The following is a 25,726-nucleotide window of genomic DNA, read 5'->3' as shown; positions in this document are numbered from 1 at the left end:
AAGAAGGAGCTTTGTATGGTTTTGTCTCATTAGGATGCTGCTCTACAAACAGCTCTCTTGGGAAGCTTAGAATCACAATGACGGCGTATGCTATCAGCACGTACTGCATTTAACAAGGACTTATTGATTACAATAATCATGAGATCAAAATAAATAAAGCAGTCTCTCAATCAGAAGATAGGGAGGTAACATCATGCTAGTGCACAATAGAATCGACATATGTTGCGCATTCCTATTTTCCATGTCCTCCTTTGATGGTCTCGAACCAAGCTGGAAAAGCCTCTTGCCACAGGATACTGAACATACAGTGAAACATTTAAGCTGTTTACAGTCAGTTTCAAAGAACTTACATTTGGTTTAGGTTAACCTTCCTTGACCTGCAGTTAATTAAAGAGCAGATGAAGTACAAAGTTTTTCCCCAGCTCTAGTGGCATACATGGTCACATCAATTGGCTGCAGTCTGAACAGCTTCAGTTCATTTTTGTTATAATTTAAAATCTCTGATTAAAAAACAGTAATAAAACAATGTCTTTTTATATAGAAACCGTTGCCTTTTTCAAATAAAGAACATATCAAGATTTCATATGTGCTATAATATGCCACATTTTAAAAAGGTAACTTGACATTTTTATTTTTTTTTTTTTTGTATTCCAAGTAAAACATGTGGCACTCATTTCAGTTACTTAAAACTTTAAGTCTGGTATATGTTATATCATCTATGGTTGAAATTCCCGGGACCACACAGTGCCACATCTTCCTTAAACCATCCATTGCACCACAAATGAAAGGCTGTGACAGAGATGTTCTTCTTATACTTTTTTGACACAGGAAATAGCTGGTTTAACATACAAACAAATTCAGCTAAACTATGTTTATCCCTCAGTATCATCCAAGACGGAAAAAACCCAAATAGTAGAAAAGGTTCCAACCCAAATTGCAACTATGCATAAACATACAACCAACACTAACGTCCCATTATGACACTGTTGTCAGGAATATTTTAGATATCCAGGTGTAAAAACGTTTTTCTCAGATTGGGAATTGGCACAAACATAATCCAGAGATTATCCAATATAGCAGCTTTTACTTTCATGTGCTTGGCTTTTCACACAAAGCACAGCAAACATGAGAAGAGTTACAACCAGCTCAAAATCCTGGGAGCAGAGAGGAGGAAAGGGGGAGCCCCTCTTCTCTGCAGACTCACCAGGGGGAATCCCCTCTGTAGGTGAGAGTTTGTGGGTCTCCCACAGCTGCAACCCAGCTCCCCTCTCAGGAAGCCAGAGCCAGGCTGACCATCTCACAGTGGGAGGGAGCCCTCCTGGTCCCCTGCTTTGTCCAGCCTCTCGGGCAGGGTAAGCACAAAGGGTAGGAGAACACCCTTGACATCCAAGGGAGCTTTAAGAAGCTCCCCGTCAAAAGTGCCTTTGAGCCCACCATCCGCTTCCACCTCGCCATCCTGGGCTAGGCTGAAGCGAAGGGTGCCGGTCCGGTTGACGCAGTAGATGGTGTTGCCCAAGGGGGCACAGCGGAAGGGCTGGATGGGGCTGCCGCTGGGCCGCAGGCTGGCGCACTGGCTCCAGCACTTGGCCACTGTGTTGTACCGAAAAACTTCGACACCACCAGCCGCCCCACCACCTGGGCCCGGCTCCCCACCACGGCCACTGCTCACATCGAAGCGGTAGATGAAGCTCTTGAAGGCCACCATGTCCGCTGAGCGCCGGCGGCTGCTGTTGTAAGGGCACTCCTGCCACTCGTCACGCTTGGGGTCATATTTGAGCAGGCGGTAGAAGAGGGAGCCTCCTGACACATAGATCTCCCCATTGCAAGTGGTGGCCTCATGAGCCACAGCGAAGGCACCCTTGGGCAGAGGTGCCACAGGGCTCCAGCGGTCAGCCCGTGGGTCGTACCTCTCCACAGTGAAGAGGCACTCACCCCCCACAGCATACAGGTAACCATCCAGGGCCAGCAGCTTGAGCTGCGAGCGGGGCTGGGCCAGCGGCCGCACCTGGCTCCAGGTGTCAGTGAGGGGGTTATAGCAGAAGACCTTGTCGGAAAGGCGGGCCCTGGGCTCGCTGCCCACCGGCCCTGTCACGATGCCCCCTGCTAGGAAGAGGTAGTTGTGGAGGACACACATGGCACAGCCCTTAGCATTGGCTTCCTCGGGCAGGCGTGTCAGCACCCTCCACTCGCCGCTGGCCTCCTGGTAGCAGTGGATGAGGGAGCCACTCTCCTCCAGGGACACCACGGAGGAGGGGCTTTGCGGCCGGCTGCTTTCGCGGCTCTGTGGCCGGCTGCCGCCACCCGGCCGCTCGAAGGCATCGCTGACCTCGGCCACCAGCAGGCAGGGCCGGCCGGCCTCCATGCGCCGCTGCAGGATGAGGTCCCGCTCAGTGCCGCTGAGGCGGCCATACACGCTGGGCTCCCGCAGCACCTCCAGGTAATGGTCGCTCATGAAGCGGTAGGCAGCCTCCCGTAGCTCCGCCAGCCGCTGCTTCTTGGCCAGGCAGAGGAGCTGGTAGCAGTTGCCAAGGCAGAGCTGGGCGCGCATGGCCTCGGCGGCACAGTGCAGGGCACACGGCATCTGCAGGACGCGGGCGCCGCTCACCACCTCCGCCAGGTTGTCGTGCCGCACCTCTCCCATGCGGGCCGTGTACACGTAGTCGATGAGAAGCCGCAGCGCACCGTAGCTCACCCCCTTCACCCGCAGGACGTCCCGGGAGGCGCGGGCACGAAAGTAGTCACTCTTGGCCGCCAGCACCGCCTTGTGCGCCCGAATGCGACGCCCCGACACCTCGATCACAAGGTCGGGCTCCTCCGCCGGCCGGTCCCGCGGCCCCACCACCTCCTCATCGTCCTCCTCCGGCTGGCAGGCGGCGTTGTTGATCTCCCACTGGCTCTGTACCACCCGGCCGCCGGCCGCGGGCGGCTGCGGCTCGGCGGCGGCAGCGCTGAAGCAGAGGGAGGAGCTGAAGCCGCAGGGGGCGGCCGGGGTGGGCGGCGGCGGCGGCGGGGGGGCGCCGTTCGCGGCCCCGCTCTCCTCCTCCGGGGCCGCGCTGCCCTCCAGGGAGCCCTCCATGGAGCCGCGCTACCTTTGGCGGCGCCGCGCCGAGCCTGTGCGGAGCGCTGCCGGCCGCGGCGGGGCGGCCATCACCTGCGGGGGACACACAACAGCACTCAGCATCTGTGCTTGCCTCCGCTCACCCTCCTCCCCTTTCCCCCCGCTTCTCCGGCTTAATATTGGGAGCTGCTGCTCTCGCAGGCGGGGCCGTCTCTGGTTTCCGGGACTAAACCTCTGCTTCTGCTTTCCCCGGTGGATCCACCCTGCGGCTCTGCCGCCTCCCTCTGCCCGGGGCTAATTGCGGTAGCTCAGCCCCCGAAAACCTGAGCTCTCTTGGTGGCACGGGGGGTCGCCTCGATGAACACTACAACAACCTGAAAAGCAATTTTGTTTTTCCTGTAGCTGTGCAAAAACTTTAAGCAGTTTGCAGGCACTGTATCCTTTTCTTGATAACTGGTCCCTACTCTGTGCTGGGTGATGAGCAAAAATGTCCTTAAAGGGCAGATACTCAGGAGTACTATCACAATGTATTCACCTTGTGCAACTATTTCAGTGGAAGGCTGAGGCTGCAATTGATTCTGGAAGGCGATTCTCCACTAGTCAAGTTTGTCTTCGCATGACCTTTGTGAAGTATTCTTCATATCACTGCTCCTTATATGCATTCCCTCTGTTTAAAAGAAAGTGTAAAAAGCTGATTAGTTTTAAAATCGATACATTCTCTGTTCACTCAGAAGTTTGGGACTACTAGAGCAGTGCTTCCTTTAATAGGATATCTAGAGTATCTCAAAGGGACTATAAGTATGGTAATAATTCTGTTTACAAAAGAAAGGATTTTTTCTGTTGTTAGGACAAGCAATTTCACACTTATGTAGCAGCATATGTAGCTGTAATGCATTAGCAAGGTGTAAATCGGATTTCCTAAGTCTGAAAGATTTATAGCTTCTGTTAATAAAAAGCAGAAACAAGCAAAAAAATCACAATAGATAATTAGAACGTGAAGTCTCTTCTGGGAAACAGCAGACTACAGGGCATGGCTGCAAGTAGGTTAGTCCCCATCAGCAGAATCACCACCCAGTGATTTCACAAATGTAGTTTTTAGAATTTAAAAAAGTGCCATTTGTTTGCCTCATGTTTGTTTATGAATTTCCCAGGCTCGGTTTAGGTTTTGATGAATGACACATGAAAATTGTCCAAATGTACTTAATTTCATTTAATAAGTATCTGCAGCTCTGATTCTATGTTTAAGGAGGTTATTATTTCCATTCAAATCCCTGCTAGCAGTTTTTTCACAGTTCTCAAGGAACACTAATTTCTATGTAAAATATGCATTGTGACTTTCTTTCAGCAGAGATGATTCATTTACCTTATTAAATTAATATTAGGAAAATCTAACTTTCTGATTTTTTTTTTAATTACTGAAAGCATAACTGGTAAGTGACATTGTCTGGAAACCCCTGACATGTACATGAAACCTAGAAGCCGGTACTCGCACATGCATTCATGGCTAGGCTTCGTGAACGAAGATTAAGGATTAAGGAAGGCTCTATCCACATTTATTACAGGTACGCTGGTGGCTAATGAGGCCAATACAAGACAAGACATATCCGATTGCAAAAGGCACAGCAGAAAGACTCCTTAGGTGGTATATTCTGCAAGACATGGTTCTTTCTGCGTTGTCTTTTCTCCTCGAGAGTGATCCTGCGGGCGTTACTCGCACATGCAAACTATACTTAAATGGTATTATCGGTCTTCTCTTATGGGTTTTTATTTTGTGGACTTTCCCTGTGAAGTGCTTTCTACATTTGATCACATTCAGTTAGACTGAATCAATGCTGATGTTTGATTTCTGGGCACTTGAGACTTTGAGACCATAACAAGGTTTCAGTAGCATTTGGATATTCCTTACTAGAATGAGCAGATTTCACAAACTTTGTATTCCTCATCTTAGTGTTAAAAAATCTGGCACTTGGGAACTTTTTATGACATTGTATGAACTTCGGATAGTCTTACTGGCAAATTTCCTGTGGTCTAGACCCAAACTCTGTAGGTCAGGTTTTACTGAGTTTTCTCTAGCTTTAAATAGACAATGAGAAATGCAGTGATCTGTGTGTACACTGGGTGTGTCTGTGGAAGATGTATAGATTCATTATTAACTTTAACTGGGCAGCATCCCTGTTGATGTGATTGTCACTGAGCCTTCACAGTACTGAATTCACTATGTAACCATGTTTTATGCTATTTTATTATGCCGTAGACACTGAGATTAATCTTCTCTTTGCTCCAGGCCTTCGAAGCCCTGATAATCAGCTTTGTTCAAGAGCAACAACTGTAACTGACACTGGTGAAATGACAAAGGTCCAGTGGAGGTGGCTAGGAAAACACCAGGAATGCCAAGCTCAGATGTACAGTTATATTAAGAAAATTGCTACAATGTGACACAAGTAAGTAATTAAAACATTTTATGTGTCCTCTGCTCTTTCTTGGGCTTAGTTCCCCAATATTCAATCCTTATCTTGATACAGTTCTGGATAGCTTGAACTCCATAATCATGAACATTCAGTGCATTCTAATATTCCTTCCCCCATTGCTCTCAATATTATGCCCTTTCCTGAAACACCTCACTTTTGACATCACTTTTACTTATGTTCCCCCACTACAAGAAGGAATGAGTAGCTTCAGATAGTTTCAAACTCTCAGTCTATACCTTGATTTTGCAAGTGAAATTATAAAGGAAGAATGAAAGAGAATGCCACCAAAAATTAAAGGTGTGGGTGACTAAATGTGAGAAGTCAAAACCAGTAACTGTAATACTAATAATATCTCTGTATGGTGAGATGTATTTCCTGCATTATGTCTCAAAAGAAAATCACCATTTAGAATATTCAAAGTTGTTAAAACAGCAATCAGAAAAAAGTGATCTTTTCAATTTTCTCAGCTAATGAAACAAGAAAAAAGAAAGGGTGACATCCTCCTAAACACAGGTATCATACCTTTCCTCATATTCAGATATCTGCTTGGCTTAGAAGTTTGACTTGACACTGAAGTGTTATTGAGATAGAAGCTGCCAGCCACCGCAGTCGTAACAAACACGTATATTACCATTCTCCTGAGGAATCACAAGGAGAAAGAAGGACTGATGGTATGGCTTCCTAATGGCAAGCAGCAGAATTCTGAAGAAAATGACCTGCTGGTATATCTAAAGCTAACCACCAAGAATATGTTTAATTTTATGCTGAGCATGAACAGGACTTCAGTCAAAGTATCACATGCAATTAAGGCAACAAGGAACTCTACAGGGAAGTTGAAGATTTAGAAAAGCTGAAAGAGGGTTTGGAGGACTTTTGTCAACAGCAATGACCACTCCAGCAATCTCAGCACCTTTGTCTATCTGAAAACAAAATATAGGCATTACACAAAGATGAAGGTGAAAAAACAATTCAGAGAAGTTGTGGAACCTTCCCATTATTGAGTGACTTGCCTGATCTGAGTTAAAAGGTTGTAGATTTAGTATAAAACAGGAAGATGCTGAAAGGGGCTGGTGGAAATACAATACTGAACTACTTCTCCATTCTTTTTTTATCTACAGTGATCAAAGAGTTGTATTGCTGTTCTAACAACACAGAACATTCAAAAGTTACAGAATCGCAGAAGATACTTGATAGCTGTCCTGATTCAGAAGAATCTCACCCCCTAACGAACTCATTCAGCTTCAAACAAACTTAGTTTTAGCACTTTTTTCAAAACTCAGAAACAGGATAGGTAGTGGAAAAGGAAGCAGGCTGTTTACAGGACACGGTATCTGTGGACTAATGTCACTTTTTATACTGGGGACTTTTAAGTTAGAAGCTGAATTACTGTTTTCATTATCATGGGCTTGGTCTAGGGATGATGTAATGTTAATGGACAGAGGAGCTGCCAACAAACATGAACTGTATTTACAGACTTGGCAATGACACAATTACAATATCCTGGATGTGTGGCCCCAACCTCAGATGCTGTGAGACATTGCTCAAGTAACAGCACAGATAAGAAGGCGTAGTTTTTCTGACAGAGAAACTGTAATGAAGAGCTGCAGGTAAAGTTTCCTGCATTCATTTGGCAGTCCTTCTGATAAAATCCAATTAAATGCTTGTATTGCATTGTTCTCTATTTACTTTTTTTTGTGCAGTGCCAATAGCCTTTGACCCAAACCCTGTGCTCTGGCAAGACCCACTTTCTCTGGGGAATATGCGCATGTGGGAGGAATTGGGTTACTGCTCTGCAGTTCACAAATGAAAACTGCTCTGACTAAGTCTCAGGGTAAATAAAAGCAGTGCTTTCCCTATCATAAGCAACTCTAATTTACATATGCAGGCTGTCCTCCCAAAAGACACACCAGTTCAGAAATGACAGAATGCCATTCTGCTCCACCTTAGTCCAGGAAATGCTTTTGTAAAAATTTGTACTGCCAAATTTTACTTCAGTAGAGAATTCCCTTGGGATATGGGCGTCATCTGATTGAGATGATTAAGGCATCCAAAGAGGCAGGATCATCAAAAGAGAAAAAACATCCCTTGTATTTATTTTAAAAACTAAACGATGACTTCACACTGGCCAGTGTGAAGAGATCCAGCTCAGACCAGAAGGCAAAATCTTCTAGGAGGTAGAGTCAAGTGTAGAGTGCTTTGCATGTTTATAAAAATAGTCTGTTACACTCCTGCTCATTGAGTAGATCTGCGAAATCTGGAGGAAAAAGTGTTTTCTTTGTAAATGGGGAAAACATCCGGAGCATAAAGATGCCATTTTTCTGAGAGGGCTTGCACCAATTGAATTCTTGGATCCTAGTACAAATTTTAACTGTAAATCTTAACCACTTGATTAGCCTCCTGCTTGTAAAAAAAAAAAACACAATTGTCTTTCAATGTGCCACCTGAAGAAATACAGCATGAAGAATAATTCTTTTTCTTTCCCTTTTTTAAAATTAGGAGCACTCAAAACCGGGATTACAATACAATCCTAGTGTCTTGCCCTGACTGCCGGACGTATGTCTTTTGTAGTACTGCATTCACACTCAAGTTGCCTATGCAGCTTCCTTATGACCTTTCAGGGTCCTGTAATTTTCTCACAACATGTAACAGAGGTACATGTTTCTATCTCATAACTACAAAATTTTCATAAAATCATAAAGAAAAAAAAAAATTAAGAAATGCAGCTTATGATTATAGACCACACAAGACACATGTGGGCAGCAGTTCCTCATCAGAAACTCTGAGGAAGAAAAGGCTGTGTGTGTCTGGGCAGGGAGGAAGAGAGAGAGGAAGTAAGTTATAACAAAAATATTATCAAAAGCCTGATTAAATCGATACTACAGCTAGCAAATCCAAACTAAAAATATACAAGTTCTAAACAGTCATTGTGACCAGAGAAAAGGTTTCCTTACAGTAATATCCATAGAGGCAAACACTCTCTAAAAAGGAAACTACCTTTTTGAGTTCCTACCACAGTTTACACTCCTCAGAAATAGGGAGGAGCAGGGTCTCTCAGCAGTTCTCACAGCAAAAAGGAAATAACACTCCCACAAAAGCAAAATCTAGCAAAGATTAAGTGCAAGTCCTCTCCAATGTCTTAGATAAAAGAAAGTCTAACAAAAAAGAAGAGTCAGAAACAAGTTTTGAGTGATTACGATACCTTTGAGAAAAACTCTAGGGCTGATGTGATGTCTTTCTCACTAATGCACTACAGATCAGGAGATAATGGCATGGCAACACTACACTGAATGCAGCAAAACTCTTTATGCACCATTTCTGCTAATTCTAGACATGGGCCGGCAACTATCTACTTCTAGATATAAGGTGACAGCATGTGGTCGTGTCTGTGATAAACTGAAGTTTGGTTGCTTTCATCATATCTGGGCACAGTTAACGCTACATTTAGTGAACAGTGGTACCAAGCTATAGCATGGTGCTATAGCTGAAAGAATAAACACAGTCCTTGAATGTGTATTCTGGGAAATAAGGAGTAACAGTAGGGAAAACGTTACCTTTCATCTATAGCATTAGTAGGTTTGCAATGTAACATGGTGGATGAATGGATGGAACCATGTATGTTCCAGGCTTTACATTTTGGAAGTAGCATTTAAAAAGCTGTGATGACAAAGAAAAGTACTAAATGATTTCACAGATATAAAAAAAAAAACCAACACTTCAGTGAGAGACTCACAACAACACTTTGCAACCAGACACAAGCTTACCCTGTCTCCAAACAGTGTACACCAGTCTCAAGCCAACACCCAAGCAAAAAGGGGATAACTAGCTTAGGCACCCCCTAACAGCCACACTTCCATGGCTTTGGAGAAAAGGTGGCTTGCACTAGTTTCTTGGAGAACTAGTAGAGCAAGCCTTAGTCAGCCCAAGAAATGCAGTGCTGACAGTTCTTCAGGGCTTGGTATGTTTGCTCTGTGACTTGATGACTGTGCACAAGTGCAGGCACATGAAAATTCTGCATCCTGATGGCTTTCTTAGGCTGATGGAGAAAACCTTAAACGAACCAAGTGTAAATGTAAACAAAGCAATATATTTACATTACTGAGGGAAAAAAAGGACAACTAGAGTATTGTGGATATTGAAAGTTTACATTAATTGATGGGGAAAGTGAAGAATGGGCTCAAGGAAAAGAAATTCATAGAAGGCGACCAAATACACAATAAACACAAAAGGTACATCCAGCTTAGGAGGATCCTGAGTGGGAAAATGGTCAGGGTATTAATATTCAAAGATAAAGTAGTAAAGTAGTATCTCATGGAGAAATACACATTTTTATTCTGCTGCACACTTCTTTGAATACTGGATTATGGTCTATGTGGGAGGCAGGATGATGGTCTAGGTGGACATTTGATCTGATATGGGAAGATCCTTATTCTGATGTCATGAAGGGGATCATGACTGTGTGCCTTGGGGAGTCCAGGGTGACATAATTTTTACAGAAGAAGACTGGTTGATCTAGTAATCCTTTCTGACCTTAAGTTCTAGAAATTGCCATATACCAGGAGCACTGACTTGAAGCAAAGCATCAGCTTGTGATGATTAAAAGCCTCATTTAAGCATTAGTGTAATGTTGGAGTGCAATGTGGTAATGTTGATTGCAGAAATGCTTTTCAGCATTAAACTGTATGGTCAACAAATTGTAAACATGTTCAAAATCTCTACAAACACTTTGGCAATGTTGGTACAAATAAACAAGGAGGAAAATATCCACTCAGAAGCCAAGTTAAGCAAAACAGCAAACTAGTTCAGACAGAATTTTGAAAATCAAAGTATTCAGGCTTGGTTTTGCATTTCAGAAGAGCACTTGATCTCCATGAATGGACTGTACTCTTTCAGTGCACCTTCTATGTATTGCATTTAATACAGAAGATGGGGCAATGTATTTGGAGGAAATTAAATTCCTGTTTTAAGAAAACTGGGTTTTGCTTTTAATATCATTATGGAAAGTACATACAGATTAAAGAGCCCAAAGCAACACAAATTTGCCAAAATCTGTCACCATTGTGCTTGAGAAAGACAGAATGTGAAAGGTAACAACTGACTTCAAAGGGAAGCAAACAGCCCCATTTTTCTGAGACTTATGCCTAGGAAAAGAAAGTAAAAGAAAAACTTCTAGAGGAGGCAATTAATGAAAACACTTCTTTTTCCAGACAAACCCTAAATATGATACTTAAGAGAAAAAAAGCCCCTCTTTTAGAGACTGAACAGGCTCACTGATTTATTGACAAATTAGGTAAGTGATGCTTAGAAAGGCAAAGGCCCTTCAGATACATTGTGAATGGCACCCTTCTCATTTTTGAAGAGTATATATTGTTTCTTTGCCCAGATACTTTTTCAAACTTAAGGTTTACAATCATTCTAGCTGCAACTAAAAATTATACCACATGTAGTTAAATTTACAGAATATTTCCAAGTTTCTGCATTCAGTCTCTACACAGATTTTGGACTAGATTCAAAGATGGAGAGACCTGCCACAGTGCTTAACATGGCAAAGGCTGACTTTGAGGGCAGTTTTAGCTGGCAGATGGCAATGCAACAGAGATGTAAGACCCAAGAAAGCCAGATCAGATAGCAAAGCAAAACCTCCAGCATGACAGCCCTAATCCAAAAAGAGGAAAGCAATCAGCTTGCACAGACTTCTTTCTGGCATGGCAGAAATGCTGCTGGTAGAGTTTGCTGTTGGGCCTGTAACTGTGAACTATTAGGTGACTCATAGGAGTCTGGCTTCTTTTATTTATTATTTCATGAAAATCAAGCCAAGGTGGAGAGATGTGGGGCCATATTCCTACACAGAATTGACCTGTGAGTGGGATGCACCTCCCAGTTCTCCTGCAAGGGCAGAGACCGATGCTGTGTATCTGAGCTGCACAGCACTGCTGATCTACCTGTAACAAGCTGCTGGAGTGGAGTCTGGAACACACAGATGGCTTCTGTACACAGAGGCATTCTGTGGGTACAGTTAGATGCCAATTGATTCAGATCTTCAAAAACCAGCATATGAGAGCTACCAAGGGCTAGCCAGTAGAAAAATACCAAAGACCATGGTGACAAAGGGCTTAGTTTGTACAATCAGGAGACATTAGTTCTTGCTTTAAAAGATAGCAGTACTGACTCTTGCTGCTACTTTGACTGTCTGTACAACAGTTAAAGATCTAACCAAGCTACATGGAAAACATGCCAGTGCCCTTCCTTTGCCTGACAAGAGTAAAACCCCCAAATGTCAACAGAGTGCCCAAACTATCAGGTCTATGAAAGGTTACTCTCCTTCAGACTAAAGCTTTTCACAGAAACAATAAAAACATTTCTTAGGGTGAGTAAGAATCCTTGGTTCTGTTCCCTGACAAAAGGGAAGTTTCTGTTCTTTCTATTGCCTTTGGTGGGTCAGGGCTCAGTTGTACTGCCGGGAGATCCAAGCCATCCTGAGTTGTGCTAGGATTGAAAAACATTTTTGCTGATCTCAAAGCATAAACATATGCTGGAGTCACAGGTACTTTTGTGGCAAGCCTTTACTATCAGAAGCACCTGCAGGCTGTCAGTACAGATTTCACCAAGCAGTAGGAATGCTTTTAGCAGCAATGATGTAACTGAGGGCTCAACAAAATATGAGGCTACTCCATGTGATCATTGGAAATGAACAGGACAAGAAAAGAAAACCGACTGCAATGCATGCTGTTTATATTAGTAGAAGTTAACACTTACTGGCCACTCTGAGACAAAAATAAAATAAGTTTCTAATCAAACACTCATATTTTCATGGCTTGACACTTTCTGCATTAGATGCATAATATTTTTTACTATAATGTGAATTTCATATGCTGAGCCTGGACGTAAAGTCTAATATTTTCTGGCTGCACTGATTTCTCTGACTATACTCAAAAAAACAATATTTTTTTTCCATTTAACAGGGCAGATAGGTAATAGTTAAGATGCCTACATTTAAGGAACAGAAAAGATTGCCTGGTTATCTAATCTTATTCCTTCAAGAACAGGCCAAAGAATTTTATTCCTGTACCATGCCAATAACTTCTGGCTGAATTAGGTTAAAGCATTGTTCTGCTCAAATAATCCATCTCACATCTATATGGTTTCTCTGTTTTGGCCAATGGTCTTGATGGATATTCAGGTGTCAAATAGATCATCCTGAATACCTTGGAAATGTACATGATGCTTTTCACCTCAGAATTCACTTTTTTTGCCTTTTGCACTTTCATATCTGCTGACGTGGCAGCATCCTGTTTTCCCAAAATGATCCATGCTCTTTATGGAGAGACATACAGACTGGCAACACAATCATGAAGGGTGATGATGACCACAGCTACCTCAGGACTGTCCTAGCTGCTTTTGGACTTCCTGACACAGAGGAGATGTAAAGACTATAGTATGACTAATCTATGATTCAAACTTATCCTTTTAAAGTGCTACAGAATAAAGGGTTGTTAATGCATGCTGTTAAATTTGTATCATGTTCGATAGTCACAGTGCCTTTATTAGTTAGCAATCTAGACAGAGCTCTACAGTCAGGACTCGGAGTAAGAAGACAGACCTTCAAATTAGAATAAGAGGCAGAGAGGTGTTTGGTTTCATGGTTATGATTTAGAAGGTGTGAGAAGAAGCACAGATTCAGGGGTCCCCATTTGTGGTTCTTGACCATTTAAAGATTTTGATGTTTCACTCCTAAGTCTAAAGTTTGGTTACTTCTGATTAGAGAGAGATTTTAGATACACATCAACATCTCCTCAAAGCAAATACTGAGGCTTTTCAACCACCACTCTAAAAAGCTGCCTGATTTTGGGGGTGCAATACAAGTATTTGCTTCCTGTAAGGCTGCAAAATATCTTGCCAGGAATACTGTCCAGGCATTGAGCTAACTAATAGATCCTTGCAACTCTGCTCCCTGTCTTAAACATCTTCTGTCTGAGTGGTATAGACCTCATCCTGAACAACAAGAAGCAGCACCAGTGAATTTTATCATGTGAATGCACATAAAGTCTTTGCTACCCTTTTCCTAGGTGTAAAACTTCTTGGGACACATGACACTGACTAACTCCAAAGCAATACACTCAAACAACATTTACTGTTTTTTCATCTGCTGTGGAAACCAAACTTCAGGACCCTATTATCAGTTGTTATTAAACAAGAAATATATCTGTGTACTGCTTTGGAGAGAATGAAGCTTGTGCTAGTAGCTTGCAGCTAGAAACCCCCACCTAAGTTTCAGAGCATTTTGATAAAGCCAGAGTCTGACATCACTTTAAATCCTAACCCCATTGTAGCCAAGGGAAAACTCCCATTAACTTCACGAGCATCTGGATTTCTTACACTATTGTATTGGGTTTGCATGGCGATGTTTTGGCAGCAGAAGAGCTCCAGGCGTGGCTTCTGTGAGAAGCTGCCAGAAGCTTCCCCATGTCTGATGGGGCCAATGCCAGCCGGCTCCAAGACAGACCCACTGGCCAAGGCCGGACAGCGATGGTGGTAGAACCTCTGGGGTAACATAGTTAAGAAGGGGAGAAAGTTACTGCGCAGGAGCAAATGGCAGCCAGAGAAGACAGGAGTGAGAATATGTGAGAGAAACAACTCTGCAGATATCAAGGTCAGTGCAGAAGGAGAGGGAGGAGGTGCTCCAGGCACTGGAACAGAGGCAGCTGCGCCCCTGCAGCTCATGGAGGTTAATGGTGGAGCAGAGATCCACCTGCAGCCTGTGGAGGATTCCACGCTGCAACAGGTGGCTGCTGTGGGTGCCATGACCCCATGGGAAGCCCACACTGGAGCAGGTTTGCAGGCAGGACTTCTGACCTCACAGGGGAGCCCCACTGGAGCAGCCTGTTCCTGAAGAACTGCAACCCGTAGGAGGGACTCACACTGGAGCAGTTCATGAAGAACAGAAGCCTGTGGGAAGGACTCACACTGGACAAGTTCATGGAGGACCATCTCCCGTGGGAGAGATCTCTTGCTGGAGCAGGGGAAGACTGTGAGGAAGGAGCAGCATATAAAACATGTGATGAATTGATCAAAATGCCCTTTCCCTGTTTCCCTGAAGGAGGAAGAAGAAGAATTCAGGAGTAAAGTTAAGCCCTGTAAAGAAGAGAGGGGTGGTAGGAAGATGTTTTCAAGATTTCATTTTTATTTCTCATTATCCTACTCTTATTTCCCCACGTCAAGTCTGTGTTGCTCGTAACAGTAGCTGGTGAGTGATCTCTCACTGTCTTGATCTCAACCCACGAGACTTTCATTTCATTTTCTCTCTCCTGTCCATCTGAGGAGGGCAGTGATGGAGCGGCTCTGGTGGGCATGTTCATCCAGCCAGGGTTAATCTACCACAACTGTACACAGAAATGTATACAGTAGCTTTTTTTGAAGTGAAGCAATGCAGGGAGTTGCAGTAAAGGAGAAATGAAGAAAACTATAGGATAAAGAGGAGAACTCTCCCATGAACAGATTTGTCTTCGACTGATGGAATCAGAACATTTGTTGTTCACATGCCATTTCCATACCAAAGGGTTGGCTTTTAGTTCTTACTGTCTAACACTCTGAAATATGGGTTGCAGAAATAATAGTTTATCTCCACATCTTAAGGCCTGTTCTTCCAATCTACTTACAAGAGAGGGAGAGAGAGAAAAGCAGATCTGCTTCCAAGAAAAAAAACAACAACGCACTATTGTTTAACTCTGACAGGTTGATAGTCTGAAATTAGTCAGAAGTCCAGTAGCCTTCCAGCAGTTACAGATCCACATGAAAAGCTTACTCTGCTCCTTAAGTACTCCTGAAGGAATCAGTGTCCAGAAAAACAACAAGCAGCTTGTGCTAATCTATAAATGTGTACATGTAAAATAACTTCAATTAATGCAAATCATGTTGTGACAGACAACATAACAGCATGGAACCTGCTTGACCAACTTATGTCAATGTGTATAGAAAGGTTGTGGTTTCTGGAGTGTTTCCGAGTGAGTTAAAAAAGGCTGTCAATCCGTCTGTTTTAGCCAGAGGCACAGCAATGGCAGCTAATGAAACATCACACCTGAAAAGCATTTATATGACACATCTTTCTTCTCCCTCTGACACACAGCACAAAATCTGCAGAACCACTGGATTTTTTTTCTCCAGCTTGTTTTGCATTAAATAAACTGACTTAACCAATCATGAATTCCTGCCATCCTTGCTGATGGGGTATAAGGAACTGGAAAGTACCAAATGTGCAGTGCACAGGACCCAGACAAATCTTTTTTGCAATAACACTCAATCCCCATATACAATACTGTTGCAGTCCGAAATTCAGATACCTGCAGAAAAAGAACTGCTAGGATTAAACAGGAAACCTTGGGCAACACAGGCTGAGATAAATCCCTTAATCTGAAGGACTGGACCTTCCTCATAAGACCTGTTGATGTACAACCACGTGGATTAATCTTGCTCCTGCAGCAGGATAAGGAAGGACTTTGAGATGAAATTATCAAATCATGTTGAAACCCCTTTGTTTTCTTCCCCTCCGTTTAATTCTGGTTAAGGGAGATATTAATCAATTGTGTAACTGTAGCAGAAACCTGTGTAATCCTCTAGTTAACATAAAGCCATCCCCTAATTTACATAACTCGTCCTCCTCATTAACATGTCCAGCCCCCAAGACCCTTAAATTGCACTTGTGTGTTCAATAAAGTATTCCAGTTTCTACCTCCATATCTGGGATCATCTTAGCTTTCTGGACCCTTATACAATACTGACCCACTCTTGTAATCCTTTCAGTGCCAAAACTGCCAGTTAGCATCCAATGAGCATTTTAGGATGAGGCCAAAAAAAAGGCCGCAGCATTTCCAACACTGTCTAAGGAAAACACAGGTCCTGATCCCACAGAGTTACAGGCAGATTTAAATGGTCTGATCCCAGGATCAGCCCCACTCCTAACGCCAACATCTGCATGTGTAAACTGGGTGTTTGCTTAATTAACTGCAGGAGGAAGACAAGATCTCTATCCATTCACCGTATTGTCACATGGTTATGAGTGCTGGCACAGGGAACTGAACTTCTCTAGCCCAGGCTAGAGAAGAAGCAGAAGAAGCAGGGTTCCTTCCTGCTCCGGGACAGCTCATTCATAGATCAGGTTAAACTGGCTGTCAAATCCTGAACTGCTATAAAGTAATTCTTCAGTGAAAGGAACTAATCATGTCTGTTCTCTGACAAAACAACACCGAGACCAAAAAAGAAGCAAAAAGAATGATGTCAATTCCACTGAAAAATAAAACAGCAGATATAAAAATGTCATGTCCAGAGAAGGCTAATGGAAATGAGCTCATTTTTAAAATGGGTATTTTCAAGGATGTGAAGAGGTATAAAATGACTTCTCTCCTGTTCATGGGAAAGAAACAGGCTTCCAACTGCAACGCTACACAATGTCAGTAGGGATAAATAGAAAAATGCCCGCAAAACCCATACAGGACCTCATCAAGAAAAAAAAGTTTTTAAAAAAAAAAGGCTTAATTCTATGTTAAAAGAAATTGCAGGATTTCCTTTCGTGTTTTATTATACCCTTCTTTAGCATTCAGCAGCCCCTAATATCCTCTTGCAACAGGATACTACAGGATGCCGAAACCCCGGTAAGTAGGATCTGGATCCAGTCATCCAACCACATCACTGTCTTTATGGTAACCTAGGCCAGCCCTAAATACTATAATCCTGCTTTACTAAAGTAAAGCCAGTTAATGGCTTTCATTGAATGTTCCTGCCAAATAATGTGCTGTAATATTTACTGACATTTGAAGTCTGTCCACCTCTTTGGACTATCTGTTATACTGAAAAGTGATGATAGCGCAGCATTCATAGAAGAAAGAAACCTATTAAGGATTTCTATCTTTTGATACTAAGGCACAGTCCTGCAAACTCCAGCTCCTAAGACTGTCACCACTGACTCAGTGCCACCATTGCCAGGAGTGAGTCCTGGAGAGCAGAGAGGAGCTGGAGCAGGCATGGGAACAGTCCTCAGCTCTTTGGCAGGTTCTCCTCAGACAGTGCCATTAACAGTGAATGACCAGAGGATCCCATTGGCATGCACTGGATGTCCTAATTAAAGAGTGAATAAATGCTGTGTGATGCGCCCTAGGCAGAGGAAAATGCAGAACAAGCACGATGGGCCAGAGAGTTAAACAGGGAAGCAAATATTGTTTTGCCAATATTAGTGACAATTTAATTATTATTTTCCACAAACATTCCACTTAATTCATTTCTGGGAGACAGATGGTTAAGTCTCTGAAAAATGGAGGAGCTATTTTGCTTCTCAGATCATACAGAATGATTGTTCTATTTTATTGCTATTCTATTTTTTATTGCCCTACTTTTTTCCTAGCTTTTTGTTCTAGTTTTCTATTGTTCAATTTAATTGCTGTGGAAAAGCTTTACAGAATGTCACTTCTACAGAGCTTTATTTTTTCTTGATAGGTGAAAAAAGTTGGCTATACCATGTAATACTATCATTCTCTGTGCTATGTGTAGGTTTGGCTTCAGGAGTCAGCTTTTTGTTGCTTTAAAGATCATCATCATCATCATGGCTAGGCTTCGCGAACGAAGATTTGGGAAGGCTCTATCCACATTTGCTACAGGCACGCTGGTGGCTTATGAGGCTATATATCATTCTCTGTGCTGTGTGTAGGTTTGGGTTCAGGAGTCAGCTTTTTGTTGCTTTAAAGAACTAGACATAAAAACCTACCAGCTTCAGACAACTGAAATTCAGTAGGACTTTTCTTCGGGCATCTTCCACCCTGCAAAATCCTGCACGCATGTGTTCACCCAGGGCTTGCGTGTGCTTTTAGTAGGATGGGGAAGCACGCCATGAAGAATTTATAGCGGGAAGCAATCTGCTGCTCTTACACATCCCTAAACGTTAGTGTAAAGAGTCATTTAGATTTTTAATAGGTCAGCAGGATAAAAAAAAAAAATACGCAAGCATTAGGGTTGGCGCTCTCTCTGACATATGGAGAAGGGATATGGGGATATGCCCGGCCTCCCTACTGCCCAGAGGAGGGGGATTAAGGGGGACAGAGGGAAGAGAATAGCACGATTAAACCTGACAGTGCTCCAGCATCCCCCCTCACGCTCACACAGACACACACACACGGCTACCATGGTTCCGCGTCCCAGTCTGTACCGCAGACATCGGCAGATACTGGCACCGATCCTCCCCACGGGCTCCCCGGAGGCTCCGCGGCGGCGGCCGGGGAGGGGGCTCTGGCACAGCCCCGGCTTCGGGACGTGCCCGACCCCGACCCCGCTCCCGTCCCGCGGCCGCGCTGCCTCTCCGCTTACCTTCCTCCCGCGGCCGCCGAGCCCCGCTCCGCTCGGGGCAGCTCCTGCAGTGCAGCGGCCCCGCCGCCTCGCCCACGGCGCGGGAGCCGGCGGGGAGGCCGGGGAGGCGGGGAGGGAGCGGCGGGGCGATGCCAGGCGAGGCAAATGGCTGAAGCGCAGGGGCCGAGCTGGCGGAGGGGCCGGGCGAGCGCGGGGCCGCGCTCAGCCCCTTTGTTCGCCTGGCAGGCGGAGGGGAGGGAGGAGCGGGCACGGACCTGTTGCTACCGCTGCCGGCGGCTCCCGGCGAGCAGCAGCCTCTGGGCCGGGAAGCTGCGGGGTGTCGGCGGTGAGGAGGGGCGGGCGGCGGAGCGGCCCCACCTGCTGAGGAGAAACTCCCCCCGTGCGGCGCCGGGCCGGAGTGACGGGTCCTCCCCCACCTCCGGGTGGGGCCATGCCTGGGATACCCGTGGCGGCGGCGCTTCCCTGCCTGAGGCAGGGCCGGGGGCTTTGCTGCCGGAGCCCCGGGTGGCGGCGGCCCCCTAGGACAGCCAGCCCGGCCTGGCACCGGCATGCTCGCTGCGGAGAGCGACGGGGAGGGTTCCCAGGCGGAGCCTCTGGCTTATTCAGGTCTCTGCTTCTGAGGAACAACGCGGAGGAGGCCAGGTGGCTTCTGTTTGGGTGCAGTTTGCGCCAGGGTCCCATTTTCCTCTGCGCTTCAAAGATGAGACTGTCATCGGGATTCCCAGAAATAGACCCGCTTCTCAGTTTCTTTAAACCCCCCTCACGTTACGTTAGTTGTACCCTGGGTCTGCTCCCGACGCAGGCAGTGGTACTCACCCAGCTCACGCCGCACCGCGGGCTGCAGTTTGATTTCTGCGAAGACAGCAGACGTGCCGCTCTATCCCGGCCTTTCTGAACCATTCCTGGTGCCAGGATGTGTCGTATTGCCATTGTAACGTATAGATTTCCTATAATGCTGCTGCATCCAAACACTAGTCATCTGCAGTTTTTCTCTTTTCTCCTCTCCACTGACTCCAGGGTCCCGTCAGACTGGTTCCCCTGCAGCTGCCCACCGAGTGGCTCCTGGCCCTGGGAGACACTCCTGTGCAGACTGGAAAAGCTACTACTCTGTCTCCTCTCTCAAATCAACCAGACAATTAATTGCTCTGTGCTGGCAGTATAGCCATTGCAGCTGTATGTTTTTCCAGCTTCGTGGTGGTGATAGCTAAGCGTGGTTGAGTGTCTTCTCCTTCATTTTGTCCCATTGCTCCTACTTTTTGACATTGGTTTTGCTAAAATTCTTATGTGTTGACTTAGCACTTAATAAACTAAAGTGCTTGCATGCAGTGCTGGGTAACTGTAACCACTTGAAACCCTTGGCTCCACTCACGTTGTACACTTAAGAGCAGCGCTTAACCCAAAGGCTGGTTTTCAAGCTGAGGTCATGTCTGATCTCTACTGAGAGAGGCCAGCCTGCTTCTAGTTGCCATAAAATAGATAAGTAACAATCACACAGTGTCACAGGGGTCTTAGAGTAGTCAGTAACCACAACATGTGGCTTTAGCCTAATTGCAAATTTCCCGCTGTGCCCTGATTTGGGTCCTTTACGAGGTTAGACTGTAAGTGTCTGTATGTGGTTTTATTACTGGCTAGCTGGAAGAAGTTTCCCTGTGATGCAGCAGATCCATTAAAGCCTGCCAGAAATAACTCCTCTCTTCTGACATCAGGAATTAATCTTCCTGCTGTTTTGTATTACTTTAAATACTATATATTTCAAGATTACAGTGAAATTAGACAGCTGATACTGTATGGGAAATTATTTTCACTTTTAAAATCTCTGTTGTTCTATTCTTATGTAGAGGATTGCCTCTCCTTGAGGTGCCTAACTTCTGTTCACACTGATGAGAATTATGTGACCATGGTAGCAGTATAATATCTGAGATATTTGAGATCCTTCTGACTCATCCTTTCTGAATACATGACAGTTTTAACCACAACTGGATTTTCTTAACTCCTCTTCAGGTTTAATTGCCACATCACATCCCAGTCTGGGTGTAAACAAAGGTGTCTGAGTTATTGCTTCTAGAGACAATTTGGAAACCAGTGGTGGGTAGGAAGTAGCATATTGTGTTTTTATGGGCCATATTTGCCCCTGTGGATGGAGCCAGCAGAAGACCTATACAAAATCCAAGCTCCACGAAGGTTCTAGTCTGAGAAGTCAGGTAGCCCTTAGCTGTTGGAGACTTTATCCTCTGCTCCCACTGAACATACCAGAAGCAGATCACGTAACATAACCTCAATTCTGCTTTATGGAAGTTTACCTTTGGGCAGGAATTCCCTAGTGTCATAAGCCTCAGTCTACTGTCTTCCCTCCAAGTTTCTTTCCAGTCCCCCATGCCCCTTTTTCATTAAACCTATTAATGAAAACAAATACAAAGGACAGTTGCTAACCTCTTAGCACAACTTTTGCAAAATACTACTGCTTCTGTGGATCATAGGCTGGGACACTTGCCATGGACATTAAGGCTGCTTATTGCCTTTCAGTTTTTAGTAGAATTGGAGATGATGCTAAAAACTGGGACACCCATTGTAGAAATCAGTTCTAGTTTGATTTCCCTACTTAACCTGAGTTCCCAAGGCTCCATTTACAATTAAAGTATAGGAATAACCATGTCTGAAGGGCAATTTTTCTCGCCTATCTTAGGATGAAGTGAATCATCCTTTGGTATTTCTCATTTCTCTCCATTAGCTGTAAAGTCATATTGGTACAGCTGCAGACAACTAATTTTAAACACTTAAATTACATGAGATGAATCATTGTCCCAGCATAGAAAAGACCCTGTCCTAAAGAAAACAGGTATCACACAGCTTACATGATATATAATTTGGTGCCTGATATGCATTTCTGTAGCCCAACCAATGTGACACATATCCAGAAGGACTAATAGTTTGTAGTGCTGCTACTGACCATCAGGACTTGCTGAGATCCTATGTTTGCAAGGAACAATTACCCTGGGGCAACAACAGTAGCATGGAGAGTAAGGGCAGAAAGGGAAACCTTTGCTCTGCTCTGTCCCAGGAACTTTCATTAGGCCCTGCCCAGTCACATACTGCAGACTTCCTTCTGGACATGCAGCCCATCCTGTCTGTTTCTCACATACCAGCAATGGTGTTCAGTAATAAAAAGGGAATACAGTTTGGAACAAAAGACTTTTATCAGGTGTTTTTCTAGTTAAAAAAAACAAACAAAAAACCCACAACAAAACAAAAACAAACAAACAAAGAAACACCCCCCCCCAAAAAAAACCAAACAAACAAACGCCCCGTAAAACAAACCAGAAGAAACAGGAATAGGAAGTTTTCTTCATCTTACACACCTTTCTATCTGTTTAATCCATATCAGCCAAAACAAAGTATTTTCAATTTCTTCTTTCTAGAAGGCATTAGACTGTGATGTCTCTAGTGCAGAAATGGGCAATAATGCTGAATGCCTCTCTCATGATAGGGTCACTGAACAGCATCCCAATCCAGAGCACATCTGCTCAGAGCTTATCAGGGCTCTGCTCTTACAGGGAGAGGTACTGCATTTTCCTTTCTCCCACTGACTGCAGCAGCAGCTGCATTGCTGCCGTTCCAAGCTCAGAGACTGTCATGCAGAACTGGGCTATTGTGGTAGCTGGAGCAAATGCACAGTTCCGCAGCCAAAATTAGCCAGCAGGTCACATCAAAAATTAACTAGCCCAGTCTTGAGGGGTTGATTCTTGGCCAGTGAAGCTACAGAACTTCTCATTTAAGGAGGTAAGGAATCATTTAACAAAATCGTTATTTCATCCAGATGAAATATTCAGTCCACATTCTATGAAGCAAGAGGCTTTAAGACTTTCTAGATAACAGGCTCAGAGTGTAGCTCACAGCATATGCAGGCTAGCTTTTATAAGTAAGCAAGTAGAATCCTGCAGGTAGTGTACCCATGGCAGCATGGAGCTGAGCATGGGTCCATGCTTAATTATTTACCCAGCTAATTAGGTGGGCTTTGCAGCCTTTGCTTGCTGAGGCCATCACATTGTGGGCACACGTCCAGGTCACTGGGCAGGATTGGTAAGCCTGCATAGACTAGACTTGCTCCCAGTGTCTGTGAACATGCCAAGCTGTTGGTAGGCTACTTTTAGTTTAGTTTTGTTTGTGTTTTGTTTGTTTGTTTGTGGTTTTGTTTTTATTTAGATTGGTACAGGGATGTATTGGAAAAATAAATGTTACAGCATCAAAATTCCGGAGTAGACATAGTTGAAACTTGCTGGTATTCCTTCTGTGAATATTGGAGTATCAGATTCATGGTGGCAGTAGCTGATGTCAGTGGTCCCTATAGTACCCAGAAATCTGGTTCATGGCTAAAAGCCAAAATGTAAAACCAAAACAAAACAAAGAGAAAGAAAACCTGACTGCTTTTGCTCATCCTGTGTTTGACAGCTGAATGCTCCTGTGTAAAATGCTTCTTGGTGTTGTAAAACAACAGATTCAAGGACTGGTTTAATGCTATTGCTGGAACAGACAAAATGCTTATTGTATTTCTGCTGAACAAAATATTTTTTTATGCTTGCAATATAAAACCCATGCATGCTGTATACATGTTACATATGACACAATGTATACATGTGATGCTGAGCCAAGCTGATCTGCCTGTGTGTATTATTTTTCCCACATCCCTGTAATACACCCAGATAGCAGAATTGGAAGAAAAGGGATGGTTGCAACATGAGGGTTAGCAGCTTGTAGCAAATAGGGTCGTAGGAGTCATAAGGAAAAACAGACCATAAAGATTTCTTCAGTGTTGGGTTGCATACTTCTAGGAACCGGAGACAGATCAATAATGATTTTAACTGAAGAAAAAAACAACCAGCATAGCAAAAAAGGCTGTACTACTACAGACTTTTGTCATGCAAAAGTGTTCTGAATATGTAGAGCAGCTTTTAATGAGGTCGAAAGCATCTGATAAGGTTAAAACATGGGGAACACACAGCATTTACTTAGATGAACAACTGAGAAAACATGCACATCATCTAATTTGCTAAAAATAAAGCCCAAAAGAATTTGGAGAAGAGAATGAAATCCTACCCTTGCTCTTTACAGTGCAGTGAGATTATCCAGTCAACATTTCTCCCCATTCATAATTAGCTATGTATTGTCCCATCACCTGCCTCATCTATGTGCTCTATGACTATGGCTTGTGGGCAAAATACTCCCCAAATACTCTATGAAACATCTTCATGTATCAGTGTAGATTATAACTAGCTTTGCTCATCCAGACAGCAGGAAAGGGACTGGCACATGGATCCCATCTGATACAGTGGGTGTGTGTCAGTAACCTCTGAAGTGCTCTTGAGTTCAGCAGTGTAGATGCAGCTTAAGTTAACCGATGATACCAGTTGCGTGTGATTGGGATTAAGAGCATCACAAGCTGCTCTGAGCAACATTGCAGAAAAGTGGTTGCACTTATAAATCTTGACTGAACTAGGGGTAATCCTCTTTGTTAATACATACACTCTATGCTACCCAACCCTACAGAAAAAAATCTCTTTAGAAAGGGTACACTGAAAAGGCATTAGGCGTAATCTGGCAGGCATGTTCTGCAACTTGAAATGCACACAGAGCAAACCAGAAAAGCCTACGGGAAACAATTTATACAATTTGATTTGGAAGTTGTGCCTGAATGCATTTTTTGTGCCCACATTCAAGGTGATCCTGATGCTCAAGTTGAAACCCATCGAATTTCTCTCCAGTGTGGAATAAGAAAAAATGAAAATTCTGTAACTCTGTAGCTAAGCTGTATCTAGTTTCTTGAATTTAAAACCTTTTTGATTATCTGCATTTGGACATGTAAAATAGACAGACTTCAGTGGAAATTAGGAATTTCAGTGCTTTGAGAAAACTCTGCTGGAGGCTCACCTGAATCTTTTGATGTCAAAATACTCCTTAAGACATATTTCTAGTGAATTCTTGAAATGATTTAACTTCCAGTGAATTCTTACAATGATTTCATCTCCCCCAAGGTGTGTCGTAATCCTAGGTGTTCTGGCTCATCTTCTTGGTTGGGACACACATTAATGATAACTGTGATTATCACTGGAGTATAACAATATGTACAACAGTAGAACTTGCAGTTCTGCTGTCAAGGCCTGTTTTGCTAGAGGAAAAAAATACATCCCTTTGAACACCTTTGAAGGTCGTGCTGTGAAAGACTAACTGCCTTTATATTGTGGTTTATGGAGCTTGGCCAAAGCACTCGAAGTGCTTTTGGTCATACACTGGCATTGTTGCATTTCAAATAGAGTCACACAGTAAATCTCCATTTGCTTAGGAAATTTTCAGATCCTTTCATCTGTAGCTGTTTCAGTGTTGCTTTGTTGATTCTTTGTTTTAGGAGGCAAAGAGTGTTTCTGGCAGTTCAGTGGTTGGGCATGTCTTTAAAGAAAATGCTATGATCAAATAAGGATGAGTACAAGGCAGCAGCAAAGAAACTTATTTTCAAAAATCTCGAGCTAGATTTCTGAAGTTGAATAGCAGATAGATCTGGTGGCGTGCACGCTACATTTGTGAGCAAACAGGATGTGGACTTTACATGTACCCTAAATCTTAGAGGTGAAAGAAGTAGACCAGAATTTTGAGCTGTGGGGTGGTACAAGCAGCTGATGAACCATCCCAGATTAACTTCTTGTACCAACCTGGTACCTGTATGGTACATGTGAAGTCTATGCTAGTATTTTTATCTCCTGACTGTAAGAGACTGGTCTCAAGTTCCAGACTGCTAGGCAACCATCCCATAGGACGAAGGTTGTACGGATACAGGCTAGGTTGCATCAATATCACAAAACTGGAGGCA

At 43.9% G+C, this 25,726-nt stretch overlaps 2 protein-coding genes and 1 long non-coding RNA gene across 7 annotated transcripts; 1 reads left to right on the top strand and 2 right to left on the bottom strand.

The window, feature by feature from the left end:
- Positions 1-602: 602 nt before the first annotated feature.
- On the bottom strand, positions 603-19,792 carry KBTBD11 (kelch repeat and BTB domain containing 11). 5 transcript variants are annotated; one of them, XM_017814571.1, is made up of 3 exons: positions 19,687-19,792; positions 3,594-3,725; positions 603-3,151 (listed from the first exon to the last, which is right to left on the bottom strand). In XM_017814571.1, exon 3 carries the CDS (start codon positions 3,074-3,076, stop codon positions 1,298-1,300), a length of 1,779 nt encoding a protein of 592 aa, XP_017670060.1. In that variant the 5' UTR covers positions 3,077-3,151; positions 3,594-3,725; positions 19,687-19,792; the 3' UTR covers positions 603-1,297. The 5 variants fall into 5 exon arrangements, with proteins under 5 accessions (XP_017670060.1, XP_017670061.1, XP_017670059.1 ...); XM_017814572.1 differs by lacking the exon at positions 19,687-19,792 and adding an exon at positions 19,125-19,186; XM_017814570.1 differs by lacking the exon at positions 19,687-19,792 and adding an exon at positions 18,871-18,966.
- LOC108497171 lies at positions 2,347-7,157 on the top strand. Its single transcript, XR_001874707.1, has 3 exons — positions 2,347-2,437; positions 5,343-5,499; positions 6,645-7,157. It is a non-coding gene; the product is annotated as an uncharacterized LOC108497171 (long non-coding RNA).
- On the bottom strand, positions 18,662-19,420 carry LOC108497122 (translation initiation factor IF-2-like). The gene has a single exon (XM_017814492.1). The coding sequence runs from the start codon at positions 19,418-19,420 to the stop codon at positions 18,662-18,664; it is 759 nt and encodes a 252-aa protein (XP_017669981.1).
- Positions 19,793-25,726: the final 5,934 nt, after the last annotated feature.

This window comes from Lepidothrix coronata, unplaced genomic scaffold (genome assembly GCF_001604755.1).
Source record: "Lepidothrix coronata isolate B3197 unplaced genomic scaffold, Lepidothrix_coronata-1.0 Scaffold45, whole genome shotgun sequence".
Taxonomy (NCBI): Eukaryota; Metazoa; Chordata; class Aves; order Passeriformes; family Pipridae; genus Lepidothrix; species Lepidothrix coronata.
This window is presented reverse-complemented; position numbering and strand designations above follow the sequence as displayed.